Here is an 11,301-nt window from a genome sequence, read left to right on the forward strand (position 1 = left end):
CCTTTCTTCTTTTTTTCTTTTGTGCTGTCTATGGAGGTCTGATGAAAGCGAAGTTTTCAGATTTGCAACGCAAAACACTGGCGATTATTACTTTTTTTAAAGAATGTACAGAATATCATACAATGCGTCACGACGGGTTGCAAGAGAGAGAGAGCAAACCTTTAATAAGCAAACAGGATGAGCCGACGCAGTTGATGAAGGCCGACATCTTCTTTGTCTGCGTGGTTGAAGAATCGGGGGCTCACATTCTTTTGTCTGGTCATGACGCTTGAAGCACGGCTAAAACTATTATCACCTGTGACAGCACTTCATTCGTGTATGTCGAAAGTAGGGCTACCAAGCTGACATTATTGATTATTTTTCATTTATAATAATTTAAAGCGTTCGCAACCGAACCAGAAAAGCACCGCAGTCGGGATATGAAGAACGGTAAATTGTTCTAAAAAAAGAAATCACTGCTAAGCCTCAGCACACTCCTTCTCCCACCCTCACCCCTCCCCCCCCCAAAAAAAAAAACAAGCTGCGCATTAGCAATGCACACAATAGTGTACGCAGCGACTCAAAGAAATAAAGACGTGTTTTCTCTATGTATCACCGAATGGTGCCGCGTGCACGCATATATGGTAACGTAAGTTCTTGTAAACCTGCAACCGCTTTGCGAAGATGACAACGTTTGCCTTTTTTTTTTCTTACGTACGAGGGAACTTGATGGCCAACAAGTTATTTGTAGATGACAATGGTCTCCTGAACAATGCCCTAAATTCCAAATTCTCCAAGAGCGAGCTTGTGAGCGCCTGATGATAAAGGCTCTTATCTTCCTCACTAAGACGGTATGTTCAAGGCTTGAATGAATCGTGATAACGTCTCTTATCAACAAAGTACACGTGACGCTCTCGCGGCCAAGCGACACTGTTTTTCCGCTCCTCAAAAGGCCTTTGTGTCAAAGGGAGATTACACGTTCAGTGACAACACGCGTTCGAACCGGCCATTCTGAACGTTTCTAGATAGCGTACTTTGCCGGCGCTATACCTGAGCGGACAGAAGGTTTTCGCAGCACGTTGTTCACGTCGGACTGTAGGCGTTTTCGGCCCCGGCACGGAGACACGAATACATCGAGGTCGGATGTACGTGCACTCATTCTGCGAACATGAGCTCCTGGGCCCTCGCATCTGGTGAGTTGTCCGGATTGTGCCTACGAATCGTGAGCATGACAGTAAGCGACGTGTATTTATTGAAGAAGAAATTCAGGCTGATTTTCGCTGCTGTTTAATAAATGAGTCTTTTTTTGGCTTTAATTAATAAATTATCTTTTTTGGCCCGCATTTTGTTGATTTCTTATTTAAAGGGCACTCCTTGCTCCTGGTGAGTACAGCCACGTAAATGCGGCACGTAAATGCGGCATTTGTGAGGCAGACACATGTATATAGTGTTTTTCTACGTATAACCCAATTGGTGTTCGTTTATGTGTTCATCACTACACAATCATGTGACCAGTCAATGCGTATATGTCAAGTGTGTTGGGTGCCAACTCTTCAGCGGCGTCTTTGCAGCCACAGCAGTACGCACAAACAAAACAAAAGAAACGCAGAAGTCCTACAATTACTCTGGAGATGTTGAGGACCCAATTCTGGCAAAACTGAACAGATAAGATCAATGGTTCTTTAGGTGCCGGGTATTATATGGGTAAGCGTCGAATATGCACACTTGGTGAAGTGCGCTGGGAGCACTGTTTTATTCTTTTTTGAAAGACTTCGAGTTGCCCTGTTTCCTTTGCACTCACTTGAACGGAACTTGCCGTAACCGAACATGACATGAATCCGAACAGGACAGAATCTACATGTTATCACAATATGAAACTCCAGCAACCCATAATCAAGAAGTGCGACTAGCTTCATGTCCCGCACAAAAGACGCCGTGTTATATGTGTGATTGTGGTGAGCTGAAGATGAGGTTTTCAATTATTCTTTTGTTTGTACGTTTGACGCATAGGCTCCGACTTCCCTCCGCTTGTTCCGGGCAAGCTTCGGCTGTACAGCATGCGGTTCTGCCCGTATGCGCAACGCGCTCTGCTTATCCTGCAAGCGAAGTCCATTGAGTGAGTATCAATATCTTCGTTTATAAGTGACGGCGCTCTCGATCTGCCCAGTGCCTCGGGTCGACGTAAGATAACGAATTAGAGCACATGTCATGCGTATAAAGATCTTTCTTTATATATATATATATATATATATATATATATATATATATATATATATATATATATATATATATATATATATATATATATATATATATATATATATATATATATGAAGGAAGCCAACAACGCAGGAACAGATTAAAGGACAAGGTGGAGTAAGGCAACCGCTTCCCACTTCCCCGTGAGTGGCAATTTTTGCATAGAAGAATCGTAAATAACTGAATTTTTCAAAACAAGTCAAGTACAAAAAATGTATGGCGAGCGCAAACGAAAGCGCCGAAGCACCAGCCTGCCTATTTCCTCTCGATACTGCTTCAAATGCGCCTGTTTTACACAATGAGCAGACAAGTACAGCGAGTGTCTGCGTAATTATAGCTAGTGGGTGCGTGTGGTACCATGTTCCATTCGTAGTGTGACCAAAATACCTTTGCTTATAACGGCCTTTTTGCCGTTGCCTGTATGAAAATGATCTGTAGACAGTCTATAGACAAATTGCTTTCCTATAGATATCGCCTTTAGCCAATTCATAGTTTACAGACTGTCTATATAAGAAAATCTACTAGAATGTATATGGTCATAAATCTATAGATTGTCTATAGACTTCCTATAGAATCTGTAATCCCTATAGACTGTAGTCTATAGTCTTTCTAAAGAAATTCCGGTAAGGGCAGCCTGAATACCTTCAAACCATCTTTAAAACGTCTGAATACATCTAAAGAGACATTGCTTCTCTTTAATTATCTTCTATGTCGGGCTCGTGCGACCTTTTCTTATCTCCCAGTCACGAAGTCGTCAACATAAACCTGAAGGACAGACCCGAGTGGAGTAAAGACGTGCTCCCGGCAGGATCCCTGCCCGTGCTTGCTCAAGTAGACAAGCTCATCAGCGGCTCCATTGCCATAGCTGAATACCTGGAGGAGGCCTACCCGGAGACGAGGGCGATGCTGCCCAAAGACCCGTACCTGAAGGCACTCGACAGAAGCTTTCTGGACGCTGCCTTGCCCGTGAGCACAAAGCCAATTTCTTTATATCAGCAGTTGCGATACGTCATATATTTGGTGTACATAAACGAGAATAGACTAAGGGTAACGGCGCTTTGGGCTCGGCGGTCTTTGCCTGTCCAGGTGGTACCCAGGTGCAGAATCTTCAGTTCTGCATTCATCAACTTATGAACAACATGTGAAAGACCACTTACCGTTTACGGAATGAGTACCTGTTTAACCAACACAGATGAAGATAATTGTGTGATTTTTGCAAAGTAAAGCATTTTTGCAAGAAAGTAATGCGCAGCTCGTGGGCTTCTCAATACATCTATATCGTGAGATGAAGTGCTTGAAGGTTCAGTGCAGTGACAACCCCTGATTTTGATATTGACGAAGTGCAGCTATTGCGAGCGAGACAGCAACTGTTTCGCAGAATCATAATCAAGAAATGCGGTTCGATAGTCAGACTGCCGTCGAGCGCAATGTGCTGGCGTTATCAGCCACCAATATGACTTCTCGCTGTCAGAATCCAAAATTTCTAGGACGTTCGCAACATGTAGCAACTCAGAGTGCCCTAATGTGTCTTGACAGAGTTCAAAACGCAAAAAAATGATGGGTCTCTACAGCTTTCCGCTTTCCCTTTAATATGAGTGACACTTGTCTGCTTAGCGACTCTATCGAACAACTCTCACCTAAAACCAAAAGAATGTTGTGTAACACCAGTAAACACATTCGATTCCAATCCGCAGGCGGTCGACTCGGTTGTTTCTGTTCTCATGGAAAGAGGTCTCAAAAAAGACAACTGGGCTGCCCTTCTGAGAAAGATCTCGCTGTATGAAGAGGAGCTTGCCAGGAGGAAGACAGCTTTCTTCACTGGTATGTCCTTGCCTTCAAATAGGCGTCCGCTTTCTGATGGGTTCAGAGAGAGCAAATGTCAAGTGCGCTATGTTTCGTTTCCGATTATCTAACACTTGTCGCCCGTTGCGAAAGAAATGCCGGGCAGAAGATAATCGGGTGGAGCTCATTGCTTCGAGTGGGAGAATTCCTCGCAGATGTGAAGAGATAAGTTGGTCGCGGCGACTGTTATTTCCGATAGTTTGGGGCCTGGGCTGGAAATATGGCTTCGTTCTCTTTGCTTAAGAAGAGTATGGAATCATTGGCGTTCTTAAGCGTACACGTTGACTCGTCGCAGAGGCTACGTGGTTAGCGTTTGGCTACTGAGCACAAAGTACCGGCATTAAATCAAGGCCGCTGCAGCCGAATTGTCGTAAAGGTGAAATGCAAAGCGCCCACGTGGCGTGTTATGTTAGCGCACATCGAAGACTCTCAGGTGGTTGGAGGCAATGCGCAGCTCCCCACTACGTGGCACTCTCTCTCACTTTTTATCTATTCCTCCGTTCTTCCTTCACCCACTCTTCCTTACTTTCCTTTATGGCGCTGTTCAGCCGCGCACCATGATACAGTTTACGTGCTTTTCCTTTCCTTATGATCGTTATTATATACTTAACAGAGAACAAAAAGCACTAAACTTAGAAAGAGTTTCGACTACAGTGGACCTATATTCATATCACTTCAATGAAACGGGTGGAGAGCGAGCGCAGACTGAATAATTCCATTACTGTATTATCACATCTGTTGCAGGGTTGCCAGGGGCTCAGAACCTGAATATATCTGTTCCTTTATCTGTTGCAGGGCAGGAACCTGGCTTTGTCGACTATGTCACGTGGCCAGCTTTTGTCCTCGCCCATGGCATCTCTGCGGTCCACAAGGAACTGGAGATGCCGTCAGCCGAGACTTTCCCTCATTTCTCGCGCTGGTCGGAAAGCATGAGGGAAGACCGTTGCGTGATGGAGGTCGTAAACGAAGAGTACACTGTTCTCTTCGTCCAGTCGTACGTGACGGGCCAGAGAGATTTCAACGCTGGCTTGCACTGAGCGGATAAACATCCTATAGTCGATTCTATTCAACCCCGGTTTTCTACTTCTTTCAGCCCGAAAAGACACAATATATTCCTTGAGTCGTTTCATTTCCCTTTCATAAAAGGTGGACTGCGATGCCTGCATCGATACCCGTTCCTTGTAAGACTACGAGGAAGGTACAGTGAAGTTTCCGTCTGCCGAGCCAAGCTCCAGCAACACCAACGCCTGAACAACTGCGAGACAAGGTGCGCCCCGAATGGGAACGATTCACTTGGAGTGAAAAATAACATAGGAAAAAGCATTGATAGTATAGTTGACATTGGCACGTGTTACTGTGTGCGCACTCCTAAAACACATGTCAAGGACACGCGTTTTCGTAAGGACATGTGTTTCCGTGTTTTGATTCGCTTCGTGAGGAGTAGTAAGCGGAGTGACGCGCTGTAAGACTGCCGAAAGAAGAAAGACACCTTGATCCTTGGTCTGGAAGGAAATACTCCTATTTTTGTTAGCGGGCATTTGATACCAAAAAACAAGATGCTGCTAAGAAAAAAAACTCTTCGGATGCAGAGAAAAATTCATGAATACGTTGAATATGGCTTTGTAAACGATGTACAGTGGTCGCCTGCCTAGTAGATATGCTTTCATCCACTTTACCAAGGCATCATCCTGCACTAGTTCGTCGCATGACACACAAATCACGAAACATTAGGGCGACGTTCACACCTGAAGTTTGAGCTACGATTTGAAGCTCCGACACTTAGGGAGTGTTGCGATCAGCGTATCAATACAAGGCTGACTAAGAGCTGTAGCTTGTAGCGCGAATTTGAATTCAGACAACCGGAGGAAAAACGCTAAGGCGCCTGTGTGCTGTGCGATGTCAGTGCATGTCAAAGATCCCCAGTTGGTCAAAATTATTGCGGAGACAAGATGCTTCTTTAGGAACCGATAACAAGGAAAAGACAGTCAAAATGAAAGTTGAATGCGCGTCCGGAGGCATGGTACATATCCGTGAAGATAAAGCATCCGAAATAATTAATAGTGCGCATGAAAAAGACTTGGATATGATTAATTGTTCATTGATGGTTTCTCGTTCATGATTATGTGTGCCAAGGACAATTACTGATGGTTTCTCGTTCATGATCATGTGTGCCAAGGACAATTGTAGATAATACACAGCTGATGCTTTAAATCGTGAGTTTTCTTGTGGGAAATTTTTTTCGCATTGCATGCAAACTGTAGGCGTATTCGATCAAAAGCAGATGGCATTGCTTGTAGTCTTCATTCTTGGATAGTTAGGCTTGATGTTTTAACTTTCCCTAAAACATGGGTTACAGAATATGACACTAAGCCCCACTTCGAGGAATACCGATCTGAACATCACTGTCTTCAGCAAAAGGAGGGGGGAGCATTGGCTGAATACGTTAAACGGTTGGATGATTTCTCATTTACGAACGGAGATATTTAATATCTGTTTTTGAGTATTGAGAAAATAGGGGTGGTCACTCTCTGTCCTCCATCGATAGGGCACAAAAAAGGTCACTTGCTAGAATTTATGGACTTATTATTGGCATCACGTGCTTATCTAACACATCCAGCGTTATAATAGAGGATATCAATATTTAATTAATGTCCAATGATTATTCTACCGAAAATTTTGACACACTTTTATCGACATACGGCTTCTCAAACTACATAAGGCGCAGCCAACTAGACTCACACAGCAGATTGCCAAAATTTTGGATGCTTGCATTACAAACACGGATCCACATGAAATTAACAGGGTAGTATTTTCGTTTTTTATTATGATATATGCGAGCCTCTGCCAGATCTTTTGCTTTTTATATTTACAAAGCAACCCAAGCATAGCAATAAAAGAGAAGGTCGGCTAGCTATAAAACCCTGAAACACAAAAAGAGTTTTTTTTTGCCTGCTCGAGCTGATTTACTGAGCTATATAAAGAAGCCGACGCCAACACGGCTTATGAAATACTGTTTTTACTACGTGCCTCATATAATACTATTCTTAACGTCCTCTTTAAGAGCAGAGTAAACGTGCATTATTTCTCACTTTTATAAGCGCATAAAAAAAAAGTCGTGCCATGGCAATCCGTTCTCGAGACCAGACTACATTTGTAGAATTTATTAACACCGAAATGCTTTAACTAACGAGTTGAGGAAACAAATGGGTATTACTATTAGAAGCTTTTTGAAAGCGTGTGCAATAACGGCGAATAGGGGGGGGGGGGGGGGGGCTGTTAACTAGCTGGCTTCAAGAAAGAAAACCAGCGATAACATTATGCAACATGTAGCTGGTGAAACTCTCAGTAGTGAAAGGTTATGCGATGCAATGAACACACACTTCGTGAATTCCAGTTCCTATATTAACATAAATGTAAACATGAAGAACTTTATATCAGTGGGCAAATTACTGAGAAATTCTCTGAAATATCACGCACGGGCGGGATGCGCAGGTAATGTAACCAGATGGCTTTCAAGTGTCAAAGCAAAAGATAACGTAACTAAATGAAAGAGTTCAAGTCAACGCTAATAGACAAGAAATCGCACAAACGTCGGATAGTTTAGTTTGCATTTTTTTTATCCCGAAGTGGTGCCGCAGCCTGTAAAAAGCGACCCGTAAAAGCAGGCACGCGGTCATGCTATTCGTCCGCATTCCTTATACATTCACGAGACGCTACCATTCTCTGTAACCGTAGTGCAATCTCATTTTAGGTGCTCGCTCTTGCCCAGATCCAACCAAAAATTATTTGCAAGGGTACTTCGCATTTTAGCCATAGCTGCAGTAACTGCATTTCAAACAGATTTGCCGAGAAATCTCAGCTACATGACAGAAATCAGGGCAGGCACAAAAGTTAGCCGCCTCGGATTCTATTCCTCAGCGGGAATGATTCGAATTTCTTACCCCAATTTGGCTGGGACTATTGCATAACCACCTCTGTCGCGACTAAGCACTTTGCACCTTCTTGGCTACGCCAGTGCCTTCTTGGCTACGGGGAACGCCGCAGATCCTTCCTGCAGCGTCGTGCTCATCCTCTGCAGCCACGAGAACACCATATCTAACATGGCGGACAAGTCGAAATCTAGGATTTCTTTCCTTTCTTTCGGCGGCGACCAGTTGAAACAGACGTGCTTGCTGAAGTCACTGCAGGGGTCGAACTTTGTGCTTCGCGTCTTTTCGAGAAGGCCTGCATGTGAAACGCAGTCGTCTGACACGCACCAGTTGTCCTTTACTTTCGGTGGTGTCACGCTGACTATGAAGAAGAAGGCGAGGAGGACAAACATCATGGTCAATATGAACAAGGGGCTCATGACAACCTCATTCTTCAGGAGCAGGGCTGCACCGCTGCCGAGGGTCTCGCGAGGACTTCTCACCTGAAGGCGATTAGAAGCAACGTATTACTAAGGCGGGAACCGCAGGGTCATTGCATGAAAAGATGAAAGTATCTTTAGGCACCTTTCAACCCATTCGAACGTCCTGCTCGTGTCGAAAACAATTTCTTTCAAATAACTCCATAAGCGGTTGCCAGCAGCAGGACATGCAATCTTGTGCTGGACCAAACTTTATTTGGATTTTTCTGCATCAGTTATCAGTGGCATTGCGATTTCTGCTGTGTTATACGTGATAAGAGATAACATCCACGTGTGACATTTTGGGTAGCACTTTCTGTCGTAAAGAGGCATATATAATACATTGCCTTTAAACGTTTTACTGCCGATAATAATTTTATGTTTGTATTTGATTTTTCCTTACCACAGTAAGAACCAAAGCTTACTGTCGATTTGTCCCCTCCTTGAAGCAGCGCTAATATTTTCAGCCTATAACATTAGGTGCCCTGCTAAAAAATGAAATAAAGCTGGCGTTAACGTGAGTTAGCGACGTGGTATTCTACTTCACGGCTGTTGCGTCATGACGCTGTAGGTATAAGCGCAGACAAAACTTGTCTACTCGCCACCCGCTATTCTCAGACCATCTAGAAAAGACGTCGTCATGAAATGTTCAAATCGTCCACTCACCATGTCTGTCAAATCGAAATTTTTCAGGCCACGTATAGTGGGGCTAAGGGTGGTGATCTTCACTGGTTTATCCATGGAACCCCGGGTGCTAGATGCCGGCTGCTCGGAAGGCGCGATATTCGTGTCAAAGCCGGCGGCCTTCTGGTCCCGTGAAGATACGGCTCCGCCCTTGTGGTGTGTCGCACTAGCTTCGGCCGCGCCGCCTTTGGTAGACGGCTTGGCTGCAGCGCCAGGAGGCTGCGCGGTGGAGGCTGCGGTGGCGTTCACGTCATCCTGCTGTGCCACTTCATCCGAGGGAGCCCCAGCAACGCTGGAGGCCACTACGACTGCTTTGTGGCGCGATTTCTTCAGAGCAGAGCCTTTCTCCCGGGCTTGTTGCGACGGCACATTCTCCTCGTCGCACCCCGGTGACGGTTCTTTAGAGCCCAAAGCGTTCCCTGACTTTTCGGCCATTGAAGCAGGACCGTCTGAGGATGGCTGCGTTTTTTGCGGCTTGATGGTTTCGCCCTTAAGGCGGCTAGAGGAGCTGCCGGCCAAGGAGCGTTGGCGGAGGTTGTCGGCAGAGCCCATTGACAAACTGGGAGGTCTCCTCAGAGACGATGCAGTTCTGACGCCCTCCTCGGCGCTCTGCGAAGGCTGGCATACCTCCTTGGGGTCCACGGTGACCGGTGCACTGGGCCCGCGTCTCTTCCGAGAGGATTGCTTGGACATATCTCCCTCTACCTTTGGAACGCGTCCGCCACTGCCGGCCGCGTCTTTTTGCTCCGAAGCCATCACTTGGAGAGGTCGGAGTATCTTCCAGCCTGAGCCTACATGTCAACAAAAGGATACGGAACTGTGTTCACAAGTCACGTACCACTGGTATGCCCCTAGCCAATAACGCCGGACGTCGATTATCATTTGAAAAAATCGACTTATCAAGGCCACCCATTGTTGACCTCGGCATCGCAAACACGGAACACCCGGAATAGGTGCTAGTTCTACGTTTTTCACTGGTTTTTTGTTTCTACATTTTCCTGGACCTATTACAGCGAGCACAGTTTTATTAGTTGGCTGTTAACAATGGAGCACCTACGATGAAATAGTTACATACGAAGTCTGTGCCAGTCATCGCGTGCTTGCCATTCCTGAATGCATAGATGATTACATCCGCAGTTAAGGTGAGGCGAGAATACTGCGTAGGTAGAAATTATTTTATTTTTATGTATGGGAAGCTTCAGGGTACCTGAATCATTCTAGATGTTTTGACTAGATGTTTACTCCTAAAGAATGCACCGTTCTCAGAAGGGCTCCTTACCATGCAGAGATGCCCAGAGCACAATTTGAAATTTTGACGGACGACCGAGTAATATATATTTTACCATATTCTAGACGCACCTGTACATTATTTGGGGCGCTTGCAGGCAAATTGTCACTTTTCTGACCCTCTCATATACGGCAACAATGGATATCAAGCTTTTAAAAAGCAAGGTCCCGTAGCCAGGCTCATACCCCCAGGCCTGTCGTACCTATCGTTCTTTTCGTACGGACCGAGTTCGGCCTCTCCATAAAGGGCACATTCAGGGCATTCGTTGACATAGCGGTGACCTACCTCGGCCCTATTGCTGGAGATGTCACATCAACGTATTGGACAGAGCACCTACTAGGAAAACGTTTACAGTCGAGGCCACTCATAACGAACATTGCGTTCACTGGGATATCGTTCGTTGCATCCTAAGTTCGTAGCAATTGCACATATAATATTATAGCCAAAAATACTCAAGGGCGAACTGACGGTGCCTCCTAGTTCACTGTGTCCGGGTTTTTCCGACAACCTTTGTTCCTCGTACCTGAGGTGCAGTGCCACTTTCGTAACGATTATTTTGACGGTAGCATCACCCTTATTTCAGATAACCCAGCCGTAATAAAGGGACGAAGAGCGGGCTACCGAGATCACTTTTTTATTTCAACAATATCCCAGTCGAGAAAAACGAGAGAATTGTGCAGAAAACACGAAATCATGTTATTTGGTACCCGCCGCGATGGCTCAGTGGTTAGGGCGCTCGGCTACTGATCCGGAGTTCCCGGGTTCGAACATATGGCCACGACGGCTGCGTTTTTATGGAGGCAAAGCGCTAAGGCGCCCGCCAGCTGTGCGATGTCAGTGCAAGTTAAAGATCCGCAGGTGG

General features: G+C 45.3%; 2 protein-coding genes across 2 annotated transcripts; one reads left to right on the forward strand and one right to left on the reverse strand.

Annotated features, from left to right (window-relative positions):
• Window positions 1-853: 853 nt before the first annotated feature.
• On the forward strand, window positions 854-5,149 carry LOC144097095 (glutathione S-transferase omega-1-like). Its single transcript, XM_077629883.1, has 5 exons — window positions 854-1,172; window positions 1,990-2,095; window positions 2,982-3,204; window positions 3,933-4,059; window positions 4,876-5,149. The coding sequence occupies exons 1-5, from the start codon at window positions 1,148-1,150 to the stop codon at window positions 5,115-5,117; spliced, it is 723 nt and encodes a 240-aa protein (XP_077486009.1). The 5' UTR covers window positions 854-1,147; the 3' UTR covers window positions 5,118-5,149.
• A 2,937-nt stretch (window positions 5,150-8,086) lies between these two features.
• Window positions 8,087-9,935, reverse strand: LOC144097669 (uncharacterized). Its single transcript, XM_077630320.1, has 2 exons — window positions 9,134-9,935; window positions 8,087-8,491 (listed from the first exon to the last, which is right to left on the reverse strand). Exons 1-2 carry the CDS (start codon window positions 9,905-9,907, stop codon window positions 8,087-8,089), a joined length of 1,179 nt encoding a protein of 392 aa, XP_077486446.1. The 5' UTR covers window positions 9,908-9,935.
• Window positions 9,936-11,301: the final 1,366 nt, after the last annotated feature.

The sequence above is a fragment of the Amblyomma americanum genome, chromosome 7 (assembly GCF_052857255.1).
Source record: "Amblyomma americanum isolate KBUSLIRL-KWMA chromosome 7, ASM5285725v1, whole genome shotgun sequence".
NCBI lineage: Eukaryota > Metazoa > Arthropoda > Arachnida > Ixodida > Ixodidae > Amblyomma > Amblyomma americanum.